Raw genomic sequence first — 23,302 nt, forward strand, 5'->3', positions numbered from 1 at the left:
TCCAGCTGTTTACCTTTGTCTCTCTGTCTGCTGTCCAGCTGTTTTCCTTTGTCTCTCTCTGTGTGATGCCCAGCAGTTTTCCTTTGTCTCTCTCTATGCTGTCCAGTTGTTTTCCTTTGTCTCTCTCTCTTTCTGCTGTCCAGATGTTTTCCTTTGTCTCTCTCTCCCTGCTGTCCAGCTGTTATCCTTTGTCTCTATCTGCTGGTCAGCAGTTTTCCTTTGTCTCTCTGCTGTCCAGCTGTTTTCTTTTGTATCTCTTTCGGCTGTCCAGCTGTTTTATTTTGTCTTTCTCTCTGCCGTCCAGCTGTTTTCCTTTCAATCTCTCTGCTGTCCAGCTGTTTTACTTTGTCTCTCTCTCGGCTGTCCAGCTTTTTTCCTTGTTTGTCTTTCTGCTGTCAGCTGTTTTCCTTTGTCTCTCTCTGCTGTCCGGCTGTTTTCCTTTGTCTCACTCTAATGTCCAGCAGTTTATCTTTGTCTCTCTTTGCTGTCCAGCTATTTTACTTTCTCTCTATCTCTCTGCTGTCCAGCTGTTTTTCTTTGTTCTCTCTCTGCTGTCCAGCTGTTTTCCTTTGTATCTCTCTTTGCTGTCCAGCTGTTTTACTTTCTCTCTCTCTCTTTGCTGTCCATCTGTTTTTCGTGTTCTCTCTCTGCTGTCCAGTATTCTGCTATGTCTCTCTCTCTCTGCTGTCCAGCTGTTTTTCTTTCTCTCTCTCTGCTTTCCACATTTTTTCCATTGATTCTCTCTGCTGTCCAGCTGTTTTCCTTTGTCTCTCTCTCTGCTGTCCATATGTTTACCTTTGTCTTTCTCTATGCTGTCCAGATGGTTGTCCTTTGTCTATCTCTCTGCTCTCCAGCTGTCTTACTTTGTCTATCTCTCTGCTGTCCAGCTGTTTTATTTTGTCTTTCTCTCTGCCGTCCAGCTGTTTTCCTTTAAATCTCTCTGCTGTCCAGCTGTTTTACTTTGTCTCTCTCTCGGCTGTCCAGCTTTTTTCCTTGTTTGTCTTTCTGCAGTCAGCTGTTTTCCTTTGTCTCTCTCTGCTGTCCGGCTGTTTTCCTTTGTCTCGCTCTAATGTCCAGCAGTTTACCTTTGTCTCTCTTTGCTGTCCAGCTGTTTTACTTTCTCTCTATCTCTCTGCTGTCCAGCTGTTTTTCTTTGTTCTCTCTCTGCTGTCCAGCGTTCTGCTTTGTTTGTCTCTCTCTGCTGTCCAGCTGTTTTCCTTTGTATCTCTCTTTGCTGTCCATCTGTTTTTCTTGTTCTCTCTCTGCTGTCTAGCATTCTGCTATGTCTCTCTCTCTCTGCTGTCCAGCTGTTTTTCTTTCTCTCTCTCTGCTTTCCACATTTTTTCCATTGATTCTCTCTGCTGTCCAGCTGTTTTCCTTTGTCTCTCTCTCTGCTGTCCATATGTTTACCTTTGTCTTTCTCTATGCTGTCCAGATGGTTGTCCTTTGTCTCTCTCTCTGCTCTCCAGCTGTCTTACTTTGTCTATCTCTCTGCTGTCCAGCTGTTTTATTTTGTCTCTCTCTCATCTGTCAAGGTGTTTTCCTTTGTCTCTCTGTATGCTGTCCAGCTATTTTCCTCTGTCTCTTTGTCTGCTGTCCAGCTTTTTCCCTTTGTTTCTCTCTGCTGTCCAGCTGTTTCGCATTTTTCCAATCTCTCTGCTCTCCAGCTGTTTTCCATTGTCTCTATCGCTGCTGTCCAGCTGTTTTCCTTTGTCTCTCTCTATTTGTTTTCCAGCTGTTTTCCTTTGTCTATCTCTGCTATCCAGCTGTATTTCTTTGTATCTCTCTATGCTGACCAGCTGTTTTCCATTGTCTCTCTCTGCTGTCCAGATGTTTTCATGTGTCTCTCTCTCAGCTGTCCAGATGTTTTCCTATGTCTCTGTCTGCTGTCCAGCTGATTTTATTTGTCTATTTCTCTCTGCTATCCATTTTTCCTTTGTCTCTCTCCCTGCTTTCCAGCTGTTTTCCTTTGTCCCTTGTTTTTGGTGTCCAGCTGTTTTCCTTTGTCTCTCTCTCTGCTGTCCAGATGTTTTCCTTCGTCTCTATCTCTACTGTCCAGCTGTTTTCCTTTGTCTTGCTCTATGCTGTCCAGCTGTTTTCCGTTGTCTCTCTCCGCTATCCAGCGGTTTTCCTTTGTCTCTCTCTCTGCAATCCAGCAGTTTTCTTTTGTCTCTCTCTCTCTGATGTCCATCTGTGTTCCTTTGTCTCTATAAGCTGTCCAGTTGTTTTCCTTTGTCACTCTCTCTGCTATCCAGCTTTTATCCTTTGTCTCTCTATCTGCTCTCCAGCTGTTTTTCTTTGTCTCTCTCTCTGCTGTCCAGCAGTTTTCTTTTGTCTCTGTATCTGCTGTCCAGCTTGTTTTCCTTTGTATCTCTTTCTGCTATCCAGCTGTTTTCCATTGTTTATCTCTGCTGTCCAGTTGTTTTCCTTTGTCTCTCTCTTCTGTCAAGCTGTTTTCCATTGTCTCTATCTCTATTGTCCAGATTTTTTTCTTTGTCCCTCTCTCTGCTATCCAGCTGTTCTCCTTTGGCTCTCTCTCTGCTGTCCAGCTGTTTTCCTTTCTCTCGCTCTCTGCTGTCCAGCTGTTATCCTTTGTCTCTGTCTCTGCTAATCAGCTGTTTTCCTTTGTCACTCTCTCTGGTGTCCAGCTGTTTTCCTTTCTCTCTATCTCTGCTGTCCAGCTGTTTTCAATTGTCTCTGTCTCTGCTGTCCAGCTGTTTTCCTTTGTTTCTCTCTGCTGTCCAGCTGTTTTGCATTTTGCCAATCTCTCTGCTCTCCAGCTGTTTTCCTTTGTCTCTTTCTCTGCTGTCCATCTGTTTGTCTTTATCTATCTAGCTGCTGTCCAGCTATTTTCCTCTTTCTCTCTGTCTGCTGTCCAGCTTTTACCCTTTGTTTCTCTCTGCTGTCCAGCTGTTTTGCATTTTTCCAATCCATCTACTCTCCAGCTGTTTTCCATTGTCTCTCTCTCTATGCTGTCCAGAAGTTTTAATTTGTCTCTCTCTGTGTGATGTCCAGCTGTTTTTCTTTGTCTCTCTCTATGCTGTCCAGCTGTTTTCCTTTGTCGCTCTCTCTTTCTGCTGTGCAGATGTTTTCTTTTGTCTCTCTCTCCCTGCTGTCCAGCTGTTATCCTTTGTCTTTATCTGCTGGTCAGCAGTTTTCCTTTGTCTCTCTGCTGTCCAGCTGTTTTCTTTTGTATCTCTTTCTGCTGTCCAGCTGTTTTCTTTTGTCTTTCTCTCTGCCGTCCAGCAGTTTTCCTTTAAATCACTCTGCTGTCCAGCTGTTTTCTTTTCTCTCTCTCTCGGCTGTCCAGCTTTTTTCCTTGTTTGTCTTTCTGCTGTCAGCTGTTTTCCTTTGTCTCTCTCTGCTGTCCGGCTGTTTTCCTTTGTCTCGCTCTAATGTCCAGCAGTTTACCTTTGTCTCTCTTTGCTGTCCAGCTGTTTTACTTTCTCTCTATCTCTCTGCTGTCCAGCTGTTTTTCTTTGTTCTCTCTCTGCTGTCCAGCGTTCTGCTTTGTTTGTCTCTCTCTGCTGTCCAGCTGTTTTCCTTTGTATCTCTCTTTGCTGTCCAGCTGTTTTACTTTCTCTCTCTCTCTTTGCTGTCCATCTGTTTTTCTTGTTCTCTCTCTGCTGTCTAGCATTCTGCTATGTCTCTCTCTCTCTGCTGTCCAGCTGTTTTTCTTTCTCTCTCTCTGCTTTCCACATTTTTTCCATTGATTCTCTCTGCTGTCCAGCTGTTTTCCTTTGTCTCTCTCTCTGCTGTCCATATGTTTACCTTTGTCTTTCTCTATGCTGTCCAGATGGTTGTCCTTTGTCTCTCTCTCTGCTCTCCAGCTGTCTTACTTTGTCTATCTCTCTGCTGTCCAGCTGTTTTATTTTGTCTCTCTCTCATCTGTCAAGGTGTTTTCCTTTGTCTCTCTGTATGCTGTCCAGCTATTTTCCTCTGTCTCTTTGTCTGCTGTCCAGCTTTTTCCCTTTGTTTCTCTCTGCTGTCCAGCTGTTTCGCATTTTTCCAATCTCTCTGCTCTCCAGCTGTTTTCCATTGTCTCTATCGCTGCTGTCCAGCTGTTTTCCTTTGTCTCTCTCTATTTGTTTTCCAGCTGTTTTCCTTTGTCTATCTCTGCTATCCAGCTGTATTTCTTTGTATCTCTCTATGCTGACCAGCTGTTTTCCATTGTCTCTCTCTGCTGTCCAGATGTTTTCATGTGTCTCTCTCTCAGCTGTCCAGATGTTTTCCTATGTCTCTGTCTGCTGTCCAGCTGATTTTATTTGTCTATTTCTCTCTGCTATCCATTTTTCCTTTGTCTCTCTCCCTGCTTTCCAGCTGTTTTCCTTTGTCCCTTGTTTTTGGTGTCCAGCTGTTTTCCTTTGTCTCTCTCTCTGCTGTCCAGATGTTTTCCTTCGTCTCTATCTCTACTGTCCAGCTGTTTTCCTTTGTCTTGCTCTATGCTGTCCAGCTGTTTTCCGTTGTCTCTCTCCGCTATCCAGCGGTTTTCCTTTGTCTCTCTCTCTGCAATCCAGCAGTTTTCTTTTGTCTCTCTCTCTCTGATGTCCATCTGTGTTCCTTTGTCTCTATAAGCTGTCCAGTTGTTTTCCTTTGTCACTCTCTCTGCTATCCAGCTTTTATCCTTTGTCTCTCTATCTGCTCTCCAGCTGTTTTTCTTTGTCTCTCTCTCTGCTGTCCAGCAGTTTTCTTTTGTCTCTGTATCTGCTGTCCAGCTTGTTTTCCTTTGTATCTCTTTCTGCTATCCAGCTGTTTTCCATTGTTTATCTCTGCTGTCCAGTTGTTTTCCTTTGTCTCTCTCTTCTGTCAAGCTGTTTTCCATTGTCTCTATCTCTATTGTCCAGATTTTTTTCTTTGTCCCTCTCTCTGCTATCCAGCTGTTCTCCTTTGGCTCTTTCTCTGCTGTCCAGCTGTTTTCCTTTCTCTCGCTCTCTGCTGTCCAGCTGTTATCCTTTGTCTCTGTCTCTGCTAATCAGCTGTTTTCCTTTGTCACTCTCTCTGGTGTCCAGCTGTTTTCCTTTCTCTCTATCTCTGCTGTCCAGCTGTTTTCAATTGTCTCTGTCTCTGCTGTCCAGCTGTTTTCCTTTGTTTCTCTCTGCTGTCCAGCTGTTTTGCATTTTGCCAATCTCTCTGCTCTCCAGCTGTTTTCCTTTGTCTCTTTCTCTGCTGTCCATCTGTTTGTCTTTATCTATCTAGCTGCTGTCCAGCTATTTTCCTCTTTCTCTCTGTCTGCTGTCCAGCTTTTACCCTTTGTTTCTCTCTGCTGTCCAGCTGTTTTGCATTTTTCCAATCCATCTACTCTCCAGCTGTTTTCCATTGTCTCTCTCTCTATGCTGTCCAGATGTTTTAATTTGTCTCTCTCTGTGTGATGTCCAGCTGTTTTTCTTTGTCTCTCTCTATGCTGTCCAGCTGTTTTCCTTTGTCGCTCTCTCTTTCTGCTGTGCAGATGTTTTCTTTTGTCTCTCTCTCCCTGCTGTCCAGCTGTTATCCTTTGTCTTTATCTGCTGGTCAGCAGTTTTCCTTTGTCTCTCTGCTGTCCAGCTGTTTTCTTTTGTATCTCTTTCTGCTGTCCAGCTGTTTTCTTTTGTCTTTCTCTCTGCCGTCCAGCAGTTTTCCTTTAAATCACTCTGCTGTCCAGCTGTTTTCTTTTCTCTCTCTCTCGGCTGTCCAGCTTTTTTCCTTGTTTGTCTTTCTGCTGTCAGCTGTTTTCCTTTGTCTCTCTCTGCTGTCCGGCTGTTTTCCTTTGTCTCGCTCTAATGTCCAGCAGTTTACCTTTGTCTCTCTATGCTGTCCATCTGTTTTCCTTTGTATCTCTCTTTGCTGTCCAGCTTACTTCCTCTCTCTCTCTCTGATGTCCAGCTGTTTTTCTTTGTTCTCTCTCTGCTGTCCAGCATTCTGCTTTGTCTCTCTCGCTCTGCTGTCCAGCTGTTTTTCTTTGTCTCTCTCTGCTTTCCACATTTTTTTCAGTTGATTCTCTCTGCTGTCCAGCTGTTTTCCTTTGTCTCTTTCTGCTTTCCAGCTGTTTTCCTTTCTCACTCTCTCTGCTGTCCGGCTGTTTTCCTTTATCTCGCTCTCTGCTGTCAACTTTTTTTCTTTGACTCTCTCTGCTTTCCACATGTTTTCCTTTGTCTCTCTCTCTGCTGTCCATCTGTGTTCCTTTGTCTCTCTAAGCTGTCCAGTTGTTTTCCTTTGTCTCTCTCTCTGCTGTCCAGCTGTTTTCTTTTTTCTCTCTCTGCTGTCCAGCTGTTTTCATTTGTCTCTCTGTCTACTGTCCAGCTGTTTTCTTTTGTCTCTGTATCTGCTGTCCAGCTGTTTTCCTTTGTCTCTCTGTCTGCTGTCCAGCTGTTTTGCTTTGTCTCTCTCTCTCTGCTATCCAGCTGTTTTCATTTGTCTCAATCTCTGCTGTCCAGCGGTTTTCCTTTGTCTCTCTCTCAGCTGTCCAGCTGTTTTCTTTTGTTGCTCTCTGTTGTCCAGCTGTTTTCCTTTGTCTCTCTCTCTGCTATCCAGCAGTTTTCCTTTGTCTCTCTCTCTCTGTTGTCCAGCTGTTTTCCTTTATCTCCCTCTCTTCTGTCCAGCTGTTTTGATTGGCCTTTCTCTGCTGTCCAGCTGTTTTCCTTTGTCTCTCTCCCTGCCTTCTAGCTGTTTCCTTTGTTCCTATTTTTTGGTGTCCAGATGTTTTCCTTTGTCTTTTTCTATGCTGTCCAGCTTGTCCTTTTTCAATCTCTCTGCTCTCCAGCTGTTTTCCTTTGTCTCTCTCTCTGCTGTCCAGCTGTTTTGCTTTGTCTCTCTCTCTCTGCTATCCAGCTGTTTTCCTTTGTCTCAAATTCTGCTGTCCAGCTGTTTTCCTTTGTCTCTCTCTCAGCTGTCCAGCTGTTTTCTTTTGTTGCTCTCTGTTGTCCAGCTGTTTTCCTTTGTCTCTCTCTCTGCTATCCAGCAGTTTTCCTTTGTCTCTCTCTCTCTGTTGTCCAGCTGTTTTCATTTATCTCCCTCTCTTCTGTCCAGCTGTTTTGATTGGTCTTTCTCTGCTGTCCAGCTGTTTTCCTTTGTCTCTCTCCCTGCCTTCTAGCTGTTTCCTTTGTTCCTATTTTTTGGTGTCCAGATGTTTTCCTTTGTCTTTTTCTATGCTGTCCAGCTTGTCCTTTTTCAATCTCTCTGCTCTCCAGCTGTTTTCATTTGTCTCAATCTCTGCTGTCCAGCTGTTTTCCTTTGTCTCTCTCTCAGCTGTCCAGCTGTTTTCCTTTGTTGCTCTCTGTTGTCCAGCTGTGTTCCTTTGTCTCTCTCTCTCTGCTGTCCAGCTGTTTTCCTTTCTCTCGCTCTCTGCTGTCCAGCTGTTATCCTTTGTCTCTGTCTCTGCTAATCAGCTGTTTTCCTTTGTCACTCTCTCTGGTGTCCAGCTGTTTTCCTTTCTCTCTATCTCTGCTGTCCAGCTGTTTTCAATTGTCTCTGTCTCTGCTGTCCAGCTGTTTTCCTTTGTTTCTCTCTGCTGTCCAGCTGTTTTGCATTTTGCCAATCTCTCTGCTCTCCAGCTGTTTTCCTTTGTCTCTTTCTCTGCTGTCCATCTGTTTGTCTTTATCTATCTAGCTGCTGTCCAGCTATTTTCCTCTTTCTCTCTGTCTGCTGTCCAGCTTTTACCCTTTGTTTCTCTCTGCTGTCCAGCTGTTTTGCATTTTTCCAATCCATCTACTCTCCAGCTGTTTTCCATTGTCTCTCTCTCTATGCTGTCCAGATGTTTTAATTTGTCTCTCTCTGTGTGATGTCCAGCTGTTTTTCTTTGTCTCTCTCTATGCTGTCCAGCTGTTTTCCTTTGTCGCTCTCTCTTTCTGCTGTGCAGATGTTTTCTTTTGTCTCTCTCTCCCTGCTGTCCAGCTGTTATCCTTTGTCTTTATCTGCTGGTCAGCAGTTTTCCTTTGTCTCTCTGCTGTCCAGCTGTTTTCTTTTGTATCTCTTTCTGCTGTCCAGCTGTTTTCTTTTGTCTTTCTCTCTGCCGTCCAGCAGTTTTCCTTTAAATCACTCTGCTGTCCAGCTGTTTTCTTTTCTCTCTCTCTCGGCTGTCCAGCTTTTTTCCTTGTTTGTCTTTCTGCTGTCAGCTGTTTTCCTTTGTCTCTCTCTGCTGTCCGGCTGTTTTCCTTTGTCTCGCTCTAATGTCCAGCAGTTTACCTTTGTCTCTCTATGCTGTCCATCTGTTTTCCTTTGTATCTCTCTTTGCTGTCCAGCTTACTTCCTCTCTCTCTCTCTGATGTCCAGCTGTTTTTCTTTGTTCTCTCTCTGCTGTCCAGCATTCTGCTTTGTCTCTCTCGCTCTGCTGTCCAGCTGTTTTTCTTTGTCTCTCTCTGCTTTCCACATTTTTTTCAGTTGATTCTCTCTGCTGTCCAGCTGTTTTCCTTTGTCTCTTTCTGCTTTCCAGCTGTTTTCCTTTCTCACTCTCTCTGCTGTCCGGCTGTTTTCCTTTATCTCGCTCTCTGCTGTCAACTTTTTTTCTTTGACTCTCTCTGCTTTCCACATGTTTTCCTTTGTCTCTCTCTCTGCTGTCCATCTGTGTTCCTTTGTCTCTCTAAGCTGTCCAGTTGTTTTCCTTTGTCTCTCTCTCTGCTGTCCAGCTGTTTTCTTTTTTCTCTCTCTGCTGTCCAGCTGTTTTCATTTGTCTCTCTGTCTACTGTCCAGCTGTTTTCTTTTGTCTCTGTATCTGCTGTCCAGCTGTTTTCCTTTGTCTCTCTGTCTGCTGTCCAGCTGTTTTGCTTTGTCTCTCTCTCTCTGCTATCCAGCTGTTTTCATTTGTCTCAATCTCTGCTGTCCAGCGGTTTTCCTTTGTCTCTCTCTCAGCTGTCCAGCTGTTTTCTTTTGTTGCTCTCTGTTGTCCAGCTGTTTTCCTTTGTCTCTCTCTCTGCTATCCAGCAGTTTTCCTTTGTCTCTCTCTCTCTGTTGTCCAGCTGTTTTCCTTTATCTCCCTCTCTTCTGTCCAGCTGTTTTGATTGGCCTTTCTCTGCTGTCCAGCTGTTTTCCTTTGTCTCTCTCCCTGCCTTCTAGCTGTTTCCTTTGTTCCTATTTTTTGGTGTCCAGATGTTTTCCTTTGTCTTTTTCTATGCTGTCCAGCTTGTCCTTTTTCAATCTCTCTGCTCTCCAGCTGTTTTCCTTTGTCTCTCTCTCTGCTGTCCAGCTGTTTTGCTTTGTCTCTCTCTCTCTGCTATCCAGCTGTTTTCCTTTGTCTCAAATTCTGCTGTCCAGCTGTTTTCCTTTGTCTCTCTCTCAGCTGTCCAGCTGTTTTCTTTTGTTGCTCTCTGTTGTCCAGCTGTTTTCCTTTGTCTCTCTCTCTGCTATCCAGCAGTTTTCCTTTGTCTCTCTCTCTCTGTTGTCCAGCTGTTTTCATTTATCTCCCTCTCTTCTGTCCAGCTGTTTTGATTGGTCTTTCTCTGCTGTCCAGCTGTTTTCCTTTGTCTCTCTCCCTGCCTTCTAGCTGTTTCCTTTGTTCCTATTTTTTGGTGTCCAGATGTTTTCCTTTGTCTTTTTCTATGCTGTCCAGCTTGTCCTTTTTCAATCTCTCTGCTCTCCAGCTGTTTTCATTTGTCTCAATCTCTGCTGTCCAGCTGTTTTCCTTTGTCTCTCTCTCAGCTGTCCAGCTGTTTTCCTTTGTTGCTCTCTGTTGTCCAGCTGTGTTCCTTTGTCTCTCTCTCTCTTCTGTCCAGCTGTTTTGATTGGTCTCTCTCTGCTGTCCAGCTGTTTTCTTTTGTCTCTCTCTGCTGTCTAGCAGTTTTCCTTTGTCTCTCTCTCTGCTATCTAGCAGTTTACATTTGTCTCTCTCTCGCTCTGTTGTCCAGCTGTTTTACTTTGTGTCTCTCTCTGCTGTCCATCTGTTTTCTTTTGTCTCTCTCCCTGCTGTCCAACTGTTTTCCTTTGTCTCTCTCCCTGCTGTCCAGATGTTTTCATTTGTCCTTCTTTTTTGGTGTCCAGCTGTATTCCATTGTCTCTCCCTCTGCTGTCCAGCTGTTTTCCTTTGTCTTTCTCCCTGCTATCCAACTGTTTTCCTTTGTCTCTCTCTATGCTGTCCAGCTATTTTCCTTTGTCTCTCTCTGCTGTCCAGCTGTTTTCCTTTGTCTCTCTCTGCTGTCCATATGTTTCCATCTGTACCTCTCTCAGCTGTCCATTTGTTTTCCTTTCTCTCTCTCTGCTGTCAAGCTGTTTTCTGTTGTCTCGCTCTGCAGTCCAGCTGTTTTCTTTTGACTCTCTCTGCTGTCCAGCTAATTTTCTGTCTCTCTCTCTGCTATCCAGAGTTTTTCCTTTGTCTCTCTCTCTGCTATCAAGCAGTTTTCCTTTGTCTCATTCTCTCTTCTGTCCAGCTGTTTTCCTTTGTCTCTCTATCTTCTGTCCAGCTGTTTTGATTGGTCTCTCTCTGCTGTCCAGCTGTTTTCTTTTTTCTCTCTCTGCTGTCTAGCAGTTTTCCTTTGCCTCTCTCTGCTATCCAGCAGTTTTCCTTTGTCTCTCTCTCTCTCTCTGCTGTCCAGCTGTTTTCTTTTGTCTCCCTCTCTTCTGTACAGCTGTTTTGATTGGTCTCTCTCTGCTGTCCAGCTGTTTTCCTTTGTCTCTCTCCCTGCTGTCCAGCTGTTTTCCTTTGTCCTTTTTTGGTGTCCAGCTGTATTCCCTTGTATCTCTCTCTGCTGTCCAGCTGTTTTCCTTTGTCTTTCTCCCTGCTATCCAACTGTTTTCCTTTGTCTCTCTCTATGCTGTCCAGCTATTTTCCTTTGTCTCTCTCTGCTGTCCAGCTGTTTTCCTTTGTCTCTCTCTGCTGTCCAGATGTGTTCATTTGTACCTCTCTCAGCTGTCCATTTGTTTTCCTTTGTCTCTCTCTGCTGTCAAGCTCTTTTCCGTTGTCTCGCTCTGCAGTCCAGCTGTTTTCTTTTGTCTCTCTCTGCTGTCCAGCTAATTTTCTTTGTCTCTCTCTCTGCTATCCAGAGTTTTTCCTTTGTCTCTCTCTCTGCTATCAAGCAGTTTTCCTTTGTCTCATTCTCTCTGCTGTCCAGCTGTTTTACTTTGTCTATCTCTCTGCTGTCCAGCTGTTCTCTTTTGTCTCTCTCTCTTCTGTCCAACTGTTTTCGTTTGTCTCTCTCTGCTGTCCAGCTGTTTTCCTTTGTCTCTCTCCCTGCTGTCCAGCTGTTTTCCTTTGTCCCTCTTTGTTGGTGTCCAGATGCTTTCCTTTGTCTCTCTCTCTGCTGTCCTTCTGTTTTCCTTTGTCTTTCTCTATGCTGTCCTGCTGTTTTACTTTGTCTCTCTGTCTACTATTCAGCTGTTTTCCATTGCCTTTCTCTGCTGTCCAGCTGGTTGTCCTTTGTCTCTCTCTCTCTCTGTTGTACAGCTGTTTTCCTTTGTCTCTCTCTATGCTTTCCAGCTGTTTTCCAATGTCTCTCTCTCTGATGTCCAGCGTTTTCTTTTGTGCCCTTCTCTCTACATTCCAGCTGTTTTCATTTGTCTCGCTCTCTGATGTCCAGCTGTTTTCCTTTGTCTCTCTCTCTGCTGTCCAGCAGGTTTCCTTTGTCTCATTCTCTCTGCTGTCCAGTTGTTTTCCTTTGTCTCTCTCTCTGCTGTCCAGCTGTTTTCCTTTGTCTCATTCTCTCTGCTGTCCAGCTGTTTTACTTTGTCTATCTCTCTGCTGTCCAGCTGTTCTCTTTTGTCTCTCTCTCTCTTCTGTCCAACTGTTTTCGTTTGTCTCTCTCTGCTGTCCAGCTGTTTTCCTTTGTCTCTCTCCCTGCTGTCCAGCTGTTTTCCTTTGTCCCTCTTTTTTGGTGTCCAGATGCTTTCCTTTGTCTCTCTTTCTGCTGTCCTTCTGTTTTCCTTTGTCTTTCTCTATGCTGTCCTGCTATTTTACTTTGTCTCTCTGTCTACTATTCAGCTGTTTTCCACTGTCTTTCTCTGCTGTCCAGCTGGTTGTTCTTTGTCTCTCTCTCTCTCTTTTCATTTGTCTCGCTCTCTGATGTCCAACTGTTTTCGTTTGTCTCTCTATGCTGTCCAGCTGTTTTCCTTTGTCGCTCTCTCTTTCTGCTGTCCAGATGTTTTCTTTTTTCTCTCTCTGCTGTCTAGCAGTTTTCCTTTGTCTCTCTCTCTGCTATCCAGCAGTTTTCCTTTGTCTCTCTCTCTCTGTTGTCCAGCTGTTTTACTTTGTGTCTCTCTCTGCTGTCCATCTGTTTTCTTTTGTCTCCCTCTCTTCTGTCCAGTTGTTTTGATTGGTCTCTCTCTGCTGTCCAGCTGTTTTCCTTTGTCTCTCTCCCTGCTGTCCAGCTGTTTTCCTTTGTCCTTCTTTTTTGGTGTCCAGCTGTATTCCATTGTCTCTCTCTCTGCTGTCCAGCTGTTTTCCTTGGTCTTTCTCCCTGCTATCCAGCTGTTTTCCTTTGTCTCTCTCTATGCTGTCCAGCTATTTTCCTTTGTCTCTCTCTGCTGTCCAGCTGTTTTCGTTCGTCTCTCTCTGCTGTCCATATGTTTCCATTTGTACCTCTCTCAGCTGTCCATTTGTTTTCCTTTCTCTCTCTCTGCTGTCAAGCTGTTTTCCGTTGTCTCGCTCTGCAGTCCAGCTGTTTTCTTTTGTCTCTCTCTGCTGTCCAGCTAATTTTCTGTCTCTCTCTCTGCTATCCAGAGTTTTTCCTTTGTCTCTCTCTGCTATCAAGCTGTTTTCCTTTGTCTCATTCTCTCTGCTGTCCAGCTGTTTTCCTTTGTCTCTCTCTCTCTTCTGTCCAGCTGTTTTGATTGGTCTCTCTCTGCTGTCCAGCTGTTTTCTTTTGTCTCTCTCTGCTGTCTAGCAGTTTTCCTTTGTCTCTCTCTCTGCTATCCAGCAGTTTTCCTTTGTCTCTCTCTCTGCTATCCAGCAGTTTTCCTTTGTCTCTCTCTCTCTCTGTTGTCCAGCTGTTTTATTTTGTCTCTCTCTGCTGTCCAGCTGTTTTCTTTTGTCTCCCTCTCTTCTGTCCAGCTGTTTTGATTGGTCTCTCTCTGCTGTCCAGCTGTTTTCCTTTGTCTCTCTCCCTGCTGTCCAGCTGTTTTCCTTTGTCCTTTTTTGGTGTCCAGCTGTATTCCATTGTCTCTCTCTCTGCTGTCCAGCTGTTTTCCTTTGTCTTTCTCCCTGCTATCCAGCTGTTTTCTTTTGTCTCTCTCTGCTGTCCAGCTGTTTTACTTTGTCTATCTCTCTGCTGTCCAGCTGTTCTCTTTTGCCTCTCTCTCTTCTGTCCAACTGTTTTTGTTTGTCTCTCTCTGCTGTCCAGCTGTTTTCCTTTGACTCTCTCCCTGCTGTCCAGCTGTTTTCCTTTGTCCCTCTTTTTTGGTGTCCAGATGCTTTCCTTTGTCTCTCTCTCTCTGCTGTCCTTCTGTTTTCCTTTGTCTTTCTCTATGCTGTCCTGCTGTTTTACTTTGTCTCTCTGTCTACTATTCAGCTGTTTTCCACTGTATTTCTCTGCTGTCCAGCTGGTTGTCCTTTGTCTCTCTCTCTCTCTGTTGTACAGCTGTTTTCCTTTGTCTCGCTCTCTGATGTCCAGCTGTTTTCCTTTGTCTCTCTCTCTGCTGTCAAGCTGTTTTCCTATGTCTCTCTCTCTGCTCTCCAGCTGTTTTCCTTTTTCTCTCTCTCTGCTGCCCAGTTGTTTTCCTTTGTCTCTCTCTGCTGTCCAGGTGTTTTCCTTTGTCTCTCTTTATGCTTTCCACATGTTTTCCTGTGTCTCTCTCTCTGCTGTCCATCTGTGTTCCTTTGTCTCTCTCTGCTGTCCAGCTGTTTTCCTTTGTCTCTCTCTGCTGTCCAGCTGTTTTCCTTTGTCTCTCTGTCACCTGTCCAGCTGTTTTCCTTTTTCTCTCTCTCTGCTGTCCAGGTGTTTTCCTTTGTCTCTCTTTATGCTTTCCACATGTTTTCCTGTGTCTCTCTCTCTGCTGTCCATCTGTGTTCCTTTGTCTCTCTCTGCTGTCCAGCTGTTTTCCTTTGTCTCTCTCTGCTGTCCAGCTGTTTTCCTTTGTCTCTCTGTCACCTGTCCAGCTGTTTTCCTTTGTCTCTCTCTGCTGCCCAGTTGTTTTCCTTTGTCTCTCTCTGCTGTCCAGGTGTTTTCCTTTGTCTCTCTTTATGCTTTCCACATGTTTTCCTGTGTCTCTCTCTCTGCTGTCCATCTGTGTTCCTTTGTCTCTCTCTGCTGTCCAGCTGTTTTCCTTTGTCTCTCTCTGCTGTCCAGCTGTTTTCCTTTGTCTCTCTGTCACCTGTCCAGCTGTTTTCCTTTGTCTCTCTCTGCTGCCCAGTTGTTTTCCTTTGTCTCTCTCTGCTGTCCAGGTGTTTTCCTTTGTCTCTCTTTATGCTTTCCACATGTTTTCCTGTGTCTCTCTCTCTGCTGTCCATCTGTGTTCCTTTGTCTCTCTCTGTTGTCCAGCTGTTTTCCTTTGTCTCTCTCTGCTGTCCAGCTGTTTTCCTTTGTCTCTCTGTCACCTGTCCAGCTGTTTTCCTTTGTCTCTCTCTGCTGCCCAGTTGTTTTCCTTTGTCTCTCTCTGCTGTCCAGCTGTTTTCATTTGTCTCTCTCTGCTGTCCAGCTGTTTTCCTTTGTCTCTCTGTCACCTGTCCAGCTGTTTTCCTTTGTCTCTCTCTGCTGTCCATCTGTGTTCCTTTGTCTCTCTCTGCTGTCCAGCTGTTTTCCTTTGTGTCTCTCTGCTGTCCAGCTGTTTTCCTTTGTCTCTTTCTCTGCTGTCCAGCTGTTTTCCTTTGTCTCTTTCTCTGCTGTCCAGCTGTTTCCCTTTGTATCTCTTTATGCTGTCCAGCTGTTTCCCTTTTTATCTCTCTCTGCTGTCCAGGTGTTTTCCTTTGTCTCTTTCTCTGCTGTCCAGCTGTTTCCCTTTCTCTCTCTCTCCGCTGTCCATCTGTTTTCTGTTCAGCAGCCGACAGAGTGCAAAGCTGTCATTGTGATGAAAACTGAAGTATTCATTTCCTTTGTAGATAATAGTAGGTTTCTTATAAGAAACACACAAGAATTCTAAAAATACAGCCGTCTCAATTTTTATTTCAGTCTCTTTATAAACAGTAGCCGTAGAAGCCACATTCTCAAACTTACTCTCTGTGGTCAACCAAGGAGAAACATAACACTGTACAGAAGAGAGAGAGAGAGAGAGAGAGAGAGAGAGAGAGAGAGAGAGAGAGAGAGAGAGAGAGAGAGAGAGAGAGAGAGAGAGAGAGAGAGAGAGAGAAAGAAAGAAAGAAAGAAAGAAAGAAAGAAAGAAAGAAAGAAAGAAAGAAAGAAAGAAAGAAAGAAAGAAAGAAAGAAAGAAAGAAAGAAAGAAAGAAAGAAAGAAAGAAAGAGTGAATAAGAGCGAGAGCTGAGAGAGAGAGACAGAGAGTGGTAGAAGTAGGTTGAGAGGGGAGAGAGGGAAAGATCGTGCAAGAGAGACATAGAGTCTCCCAGTATAGGCTGAGAGGAGGCGGCATGCAGCCACAGTCATTGTGGTCCTCTGTAGCTCAATTTGTAGAGCATGGCGCTTGTAACGCCAGGGTAGTGGGTTCGATCCCCGGGACCACCCATACGTAAAAATGTATGCACACATGACTGTAAGTCACTTTGGATAAAAGTGTCTGCTAAATGGCATATTATTATTATTTGGGGGCCAGGGAGCAAAAAGTATTTCTGCAAACAGTCTACATACCAATTCCTCTAATGCTTATCTTCTGTATATTTTGCTGCTGTTCTGATGCCTCTCTCCTGTACATTTCAAAGAAAGTTCTCCTGACTTTAGGGAGGCTGTGGCTTCTAGGTGAATTGGAAATAGGGCAAGAAATTACACAAACTAAATGTCCTATCTGAGCTAAATCAATGAAGCTAAATCAATGGAGCAAATCAATATTTCCATCCTACTTCAGTTACCTGTACCTGCTTCTCAATGTGGTGCATTTGCCTTATAGTGAAGCATTATAGTGAAGTCTTATTGTGAAGCCTTGATCATTGACTCAAATAACTCCAAAATGTATAAAGATGGAGAAGGATTGCAGTGTGTATTTTAACTACCTAACTTTGTGTTAAAATCAGAGTACAGAATGAGCGATGACAAGGATTTCTGCATATGCATGAGTTAAATTCCAAATATGGTCATCATCCTGACTCCTTACCAAGCTTTCACATGTGCTGATTGCGGCTGTCCCTCGCGCATTAGTAGAATCCGTCACGGTGCCGATCAGGTGGCACGCGTTCTCTCCTGTGGTATGGTGCTCAGTCCGGTTCACACTCCCATTTCGTCTCTCTAGAATATAATCGTTCGACACCAAATAGTTGTTGACTGTTAGATTGAAAACCAAATCGCGACCCTTATAGTTCACCTTATAATAAACGCGTCCCTCCAAAGGCCCCAAGTCTCGCTTATGCCGCCCGTGCTCAAAGCGGTGTGCCAGAGAGTGGGAGAGAAACTGTCCATCTCTGAAAACTTTGACTGGATGGACCACGGACACATCTGACTGAGACTGGAGAAAGCGACCTGAGGATAAAAAGGAAAATGAACTACAGTGGAATTATCAATAGCCTACACGGTAATTTAACGAGAATTCAATTAATAAAGATAATTGATAAAAAACAGACTGCCACTTGGCAAAAAATATGCGCTAATTCATGCTTTAAACTTGCAATGGCTATAAACTACGTTTTGTGCTGTTGCATTGAATTATGCATGCAAGTGAAATTGCGACAGTAAAATCGCAACATTGTTGCAGTTATTATAGCCTAGTTGTAACAACTGTGACATACTGACCTGGTTCTGCATATGGAGAGAGGAGGCTGCCAGGCAGAGAGAACTCGACATGGCTTGCTGCCAAAAACAAAACAGAATGTAGCAGAAAAAGAACCCGCTTCACCCGCGGACATTGCATATTTAATCTAACCAAAATCAAGAGATTTAAAAAGATTCACAGGCATTGAAGTCCCAATTGTGCTTTAGAGGCAGTCCAGCGACCTCTTCGTCCCATCAACGGCCAGCGTCATGGATGATGAGGAAAACTTTAGGCTGGTTACAGAACATGGTAAAAGTGGGAGAAACGGAGAATGCTGCAACTTTGCGAGGGAGGGGAGGAGTAATAGGCTAGTAGTGTCTCGTTTCTTGCCAGGGGCGAGAGGGGAGTGGTGGGAGCGGTGTGGTGTGCAGCTGCAACGCAGTGGGAGAGAACTCAAACGCTCGCTCACCCCCTGTGCTTTTAAAGCAAACCACTGCAAATTCAATGCTCTAAACCGTTTATTCAATATTCATTTTCAATTCGATGTCTAAGTAGGCCTAGAATTAGTATGATAACCCTGTAAAATAGCTTCTTTTTTCATTTTCAGTATGCCTTGCGGTCAAGTCTCTGCAGGGTTGAATTTGAGGGCTACTCCTAGTATTCAAGAACCAAAGTGGTGTTTCATATGCAAATTAGTCCGGGTAGCCATGATTAGCTGTTCAGGAGTCTTATGGCTTGGGGGTAGAAGCTGATGAGAAGCCTCCGGTACCGCTTGCCATGCGGTAGCAGAGAGAACAGTCTATGACTAGGGTGGCTGGAGTCTTTGACAATTTTGAGGGCCTTCCTCTGACACCGCCTGGTATAGAGGTCCTGGATGGCAGGAAGCTTGGCCCCAGTGATGTACTGGGCCGTACGCACTATCCTCTGTAGTGCCTTGCGGTCGGAGGCCGAGCAGTTGCCATACCAGGCGGTGATGCAACCAGTCAGGATGCTCTCGATGGTGCAGCTGTAGAACTTTTTGAGGATCTGAGGACCCATGCCAAATATTTTCAGTCTCCTGAGGGGGAATAGGCTTTGTCGTACCCCCCTTCACGACTGTCTTGGTGTGTTTGGACCATGATAGTTCATTGGTGATGTGGACACCAAGGAACTTAAAGCTCTCAACCTGTTCCACTACAGCCCGTCGATGAGAATGGGGGCGTGCTCAGTCCTCTTTTTTTTCCTGTAGTCCACAATCATCTCCTTTGTCTTGGTCACGTTGAGGGAGAGGTTGTTATCCTGGCACCACACGGCCAGGTCTCTGACCTCCTCCCTATAGGCTGTCTCATCGTTGTCGGTGATCAGGCCTTCCACTGTTGTGTCGTCAGCAAACTTAATGATGGTGTTGGAGTCGTGCCTGGCCATGCAGTCATGGGTGAACAGGGAGTACAGGAGGGAACTGAGCACGCACCCCTGAGGGGCCATCGTGTTGAGGATCAGCGTGGCAGATGTGTTGTTACCTACCCTTACCACCTTGGGGCAGCCCGTCAGGAAGTCCAGGATCCAGTTGCAGAGGGAGGTGTTTAGTCCCAGGATCCTTAGCTTAGTGATGAGCTTTGAGGGCACTATGGTGTTGAACTCTGAGCTGTAGTCAATGAATAGCATTCTCACGTAGGTGTTCCTCTTGTCCAGGTGGGAAAGGGCAGTGTGGAGTGCAATAGAGATTGCATCATCTGTGGATCTGTTGGGGCGGTATGCAAATTGGAGTGGGTCTAGGGTTTCTGGGACAATGGTGTTGATGTGAGCCATGACCAGCCTTTCAAAGCACTTCATGGCTACAGATTTCAGTGCTACGGGTCGGTAGTCATTTAATAATAATAATATGCCATTTAGCAAACGCTTTTATGTAAAGCGACTTACAGTCATGCGTGCATACATTTTTGTGTATGGGTGGTCCCGGGGATCGAGCCCACTACCCTGGCGTTTCAAGCGCCGTGCTCTACCAGCTGAGCTACAGAGGACCACATTTAGGCAGGTTATCTTAGTGTCCTTGGGCACGGGGATTATGGTGGTCTGCTTGAAACATGTTGGTATTACAGACTCAGTCAGGGACATGTTGAAAATGTCAGTGACGACACTTGCCAGTTGGTCAGCACATGCTCGGAGTACACGTCCTGGTAATCCGTCTGGCCCTGCGGCCTTGTGAATGTTGACCTGCTTAAAAGTCTTACTCACATCGGCTACGGAGAGCGTGATCACATAGTCATCCGGAACAGCTGGTGCTCTCATGCATGCTTCAGTGTTGCTTGCCTCGAAGTGAGCATAGAAGTGGTTTAGCTCGTCTAGTAGGCTTGTGTCACTGGGTAGCTCGCGGCTGTGCTTCCTTTTGTAGTCTGTAATAGTTTTCAAGCCCTGCCACATCCGACGAGCGTCAGAGCCAGTGTAGTACAATTCAATCTTAGTCCTGTATTTACTCTTTGCCTGTTTGATGGTTCGTCGGAGGGCATAGCGGGATTTCTTATAAGTGTCCGGGTTAGAGTCCCGTTCCTTGAAAGCGGCAGCTCTACCCTTTAGCTCAGTGCGGATTTTGCCTGTAATCCATGGCTTCTGGTTGGGGTGTGTACGTACGGTCACTGTGGGGACGACGTCATCGATGCACTTATTGATGAAGCCAGTGACTGATGTGGTGTACTCCTCAATGCTATCTGAAGAATTCCGGAACATGTTCCAGTCTGTGCTAGCAAAACAGTCCTGTAGCTTAGCATCTGCGTCATCTGACCACTTTTTTATTAACCGAGTCACTGGTGCTTCCTGCTTTAGTTTTTGCTGATAAGCAGGAATCAGGAGGATAGAGTTATGGTCAGATTTGCCAAATGGAGGGCGAGGGAGAGCTTTGTACGTGTCTCTGTGTGTGGAGTAAAGGTGGTCTAGAGGTTTTTTTCCTCTGGTTGCACATTTAACATGCTGGTAGAAATTAGGTAGAACGGATTTAAGTTTCCCTGCATTAAAGTCCCCGGCCACTAGGAGCGCTGCCTCTGGATGACCGTTTTCCTGTTTTCCTGTTTAGTTAGGGCCCCCCCCCCCCCAAGAAAAAAGTATTTAGTCAGCCACCAATTGTGCAAGTTCTCCCACTTAAAAAGATGAGAGAGGCCTGTAATTTTCATCATAGGTACACGTCAACTATGACAGACAAAATGAGAAAAAAAAATCCAGAAAATCACATTGTAGGATTTTTAATGAATTTATTTGCAAATGATGGTGGAAAATAAGTATTTGGTCAATAACAAAAGTTTCTCAATACTTTGTTATATACCCTTTGTTGGCAATGACACAGGTCAAACATTTTCTGTAAGTCTTCACAAGGTTTTCACACACTGTTGCTGGTATTTTGGCCCATTCCTCCATGCAGATCTCCTCTAGAGCAGTGATGTTTTGGGGCTGTCGCTGGGCAACACGGACTTTCAACTCCCTCCAAAGATTTTCTATGGGGTTGAGATCTGGAGACTGGCTAGGCCACTCCAGGACCTTGAAATGCTTCTTACGAAGCCACTCCTTCGTTGCCCGGGCGGTGTGTTTGGGATCATTGTCATGCTGAAAGACCCAGCCACGTTTAATCTTCAATGCCCTTGCTGATGGAAGGAGGTTTTCACTCAAAATCTCACGATACATGGCCCCATTCATTCTTTCCTTTACACGGATCAGTCGTCCTGGTCCCTTTGCAGAAAAACAGCCCCAAAGCATGATGTTTCCACCCCCATGCTTCACAGTAGGTATGGTGTTCTTTGGATGCAACTCAGCATTATTTGTCCTCCAAACACGACGAGTTGAGTTTTTACCAAAAAGTTATATTTTGGTTTCATCTGACCATATGACATTCTCCCAATCCTCTTCTGGATCATCCAAATGCACTCTAGCAAACTTCAGACGGGCCTGGACATGTACTGGCTTAAGCAGGGGGACACGTCTGGCACTACAGGATTTGAGTCCCTGGCGGCGTAGTGTGTTACCGATGGTAGGCTTTGTTACTTTGGTCCCAGCTCTCTGCAGGTCATTCACTAGGTCCCCCCGTGTGGTTCTGGGATTTTCTTGTGATCATTTTGACCCCACGGGGTGAGATCTTGCGTGGAGCCCCAGATCGAGGGAGATTATCAGTGGTCTTGTATGTCTTCCATTTCCTAATAATTGCTCCCACAGTTGATTTCTTCAAACCAAGCTGCTTACCTATTGCATATTCAGTCTTCCCAGCCTGGTGCAGGTCTACAATTTTGTTTCTGGTGTCCTTTGACAGCTCTTTGGTCTTGGCCATAGTGGAGTTTGGAGTGTGACTGTTTGAGGTTGTGGACAGGTGTCTTTTATACTGATAACAAGTTCAAACAGGTGCCATTAATACAGGTAACGAGTGGAGGACAGAGGAGCCTCTTAAAGAAGAAGTTACAGGTCTGTGAGAGCCAGAAATCTTGCTTGTTTGTAGGTGACCAAATACTTATTTTCCACCATAATTTGCAAATAAATTCATTAAAAATCCTACAATGTGATTTTCTGGATTTTTTTCTCTCAATTTGTCTGTCATAGTTGACGTGTACCTATGATGAAAATTACAGGCCTCTCTCATCTTTTTAAGTGGGAGAACTTGCACAATTGGTGGCTGACTAAATACTTTTTTCCCCACTGTAGCTGTTTAACAGTCTGATGGCCTTGAGATAGAAGCTGTTTTTCAGTCTCTCGGGCCCAGCTTTGATGCACCTGTACTGACCTCGCCTTCTGGATGGGTCTGAATACTTATGTATTTATTTTGAACACATTTGGAAAAAATTCTAAAAACCAGTTTTTGCTTGGTCATTATGGGGTATTGTGTGTAGATTGATGAGGGGGGAAAACACTTTAATCCATTTTAGAAGTCAAGGGGTCTGAATACTTTCCAAATGCACTGTATATGGCTCTGGCTTATCCCAAAAGGCTTTCCAAGTCAGAATCAATAACAGTGTTTTTTTAAGCAGTCCCAGTGATTACCCAACCTGACCTACAAAAATCTAATGTGTTTGTGTGTGTGTGTGTGTACTATGATCCTGGACCACCAGCTATGTGTTTAGATCTTGGTTTAATATCAGACTCACATTAGGGACTTATTCACCTGAGTCTGCAGGTTAAGGTAAATTCACACACTACCGAGATGGAAGGTATGGAGCGTAGTGCAGTGTTGGCAATGTCGTTTTATAGGTTATTCATCAAAGTAGCTTATTTTGCATTGATAGGCGTATGTACACCTGTGAGCCTTTCTTTCTCTCTCCATGGGATGGTGCTGTTCTATCTGACATGGTGAACTTTGGTCCAGACTCTTTTACTACAGTGGTGGCTTGCCCTCTCAACCTCTCACAGATAGTAAGTGTGTAAAGCTAGCCACAATAAGGATTAGCCACAATAGTGGAATTTGCTGTTTGCCTTCAAAATAAAAGTTCCCCATTGAAACATCCAAACGGATAAATAGTGGAATATTGCCATATTTGGACTAGGCAATGGTAAACAAGGTTGGAATGTTGTTACATAACTTAAAATAAATACAATCATTAATTAATTAGACAATAAACATAAAGAAAGCCCACTGTGGACGTATTAGACCGCATAATTGCATTTGGGGTATACCTACAGTGCATTCGGAAAACATTCAGACCCCTTCACTTTTTCCACATTTTGTTACGTTATAGCCTTATTCTAAAATGGATTAAATAAAAATTGTTCCTCATCAATCTACATACAATACCCCATAATGACAAAGCAAAAACAGGTTTTTATAATTTCTGCACATTAAAAAAAATTACCTGAAATATCACATTTACATGTGGCAGCGCATGTGGCAGCGATTACAGCCTTGATTCTTCTTGGGTATGACGCTACAAGCTTGGCACACCTGTACTTGGGGAGTTTCTCCCATTCTTCTCTGCAGATCCTCTCAAGCGCTGTCAGGTTGGATGGGGAGCATTTTTTAGGTCTCTCCAGAGATGTTCGATAGGGTTCAAGTCCGGGCTCTGGCTGAGCCACTCAAGAACTGGTCTTTCCTTGCTCACCTCTCCCTCCAGCTCAAACTGTCAGTCTCCCACAAACATTTAAAGAACGACTGCCCCTAAAAAACAACTAATCCCTTATAAAATGGCCTATGTGGCATCGATATGAGTCAGAAACATTTCTTTTTGTCAGAATTGACTACAAAGTGTAAATAGGATAATTGCGGTCATAAAGTCTAATGAAGGTTGGGTTTGGATTACAATCATGTCAACAATTCATGCCCTCTTTTGCCAAGATCCACGTGCAAATCGCCACTCCGCCCACTTCGCTTCTCTTCATGGGTCTCTGTTGTTTCATTGCCCCCATCACGTTCAAAAGATCACGGCCATTTGAGACTGAAAAGCCCTATACGGATTGACCATGCCTCTGGCTCTGGTTCGACAATGCATGCTTCCAGCAGGATGCACAGCCAACTATGGTTTCCATGCCCTACTGAAGGACCCTACCGTGCAGAATAGGTGGTTGGAGTTCGTTGGTCCCCAAGGGTGGTGAGTATACTGGTAGCTAGACCATAGACTGCTGGTTATGTATCTGGTTATGTATATTTCGATAACCATTCTCACTTCGCTAGCATAGCTGACG

General features: G+C 44.6%; 1 protein-coding gene across 1 annotated transcript in view; it reads right to left on the bottom strand.

Moving 5' to 3' along the window:
• The window catches only part of LOC311144681 (A disintegrin and metalloproteinase with thrombospondin motifs 12-like), a 91,341-nt gene extending 74,495 nt beyond the window's left edge, over positions 1-16,846 (bottom strand). The window contains exons 1-2 of the mRNA XM_084180759.1: positions 16,723-16,846; positions 16,091-16,452 (exon numbers count right to left, since the gene is read on the bottom strand). Coding sequence (XP_084036885.1) covers positions 16,091-16,452; positions 16,723-16,840 — 480 coding nt within the window. The 5' untranslated portion in view covers positions 16,841-16,846. The remainder of the gene's footprint in view (positions 1-16,090; positions 16,453-16,722) is intronic.
• Between the last annotated feature and the right edge of the window lie 6,456 nt (positions 16,847-23,302).

This window comes from Coregonus lavaretus (genome assembly GCF_964263955.1).
Source record: "Coregonus lavaretus genome assembly, chromosome: 17".
Classification (NCBI taxonomy): Eukaryota; Metazoa; Chordata; class Actinopteri; order Salmoniformes; family Salmonidae; genus Coregonus; species Coregonus lavaretus.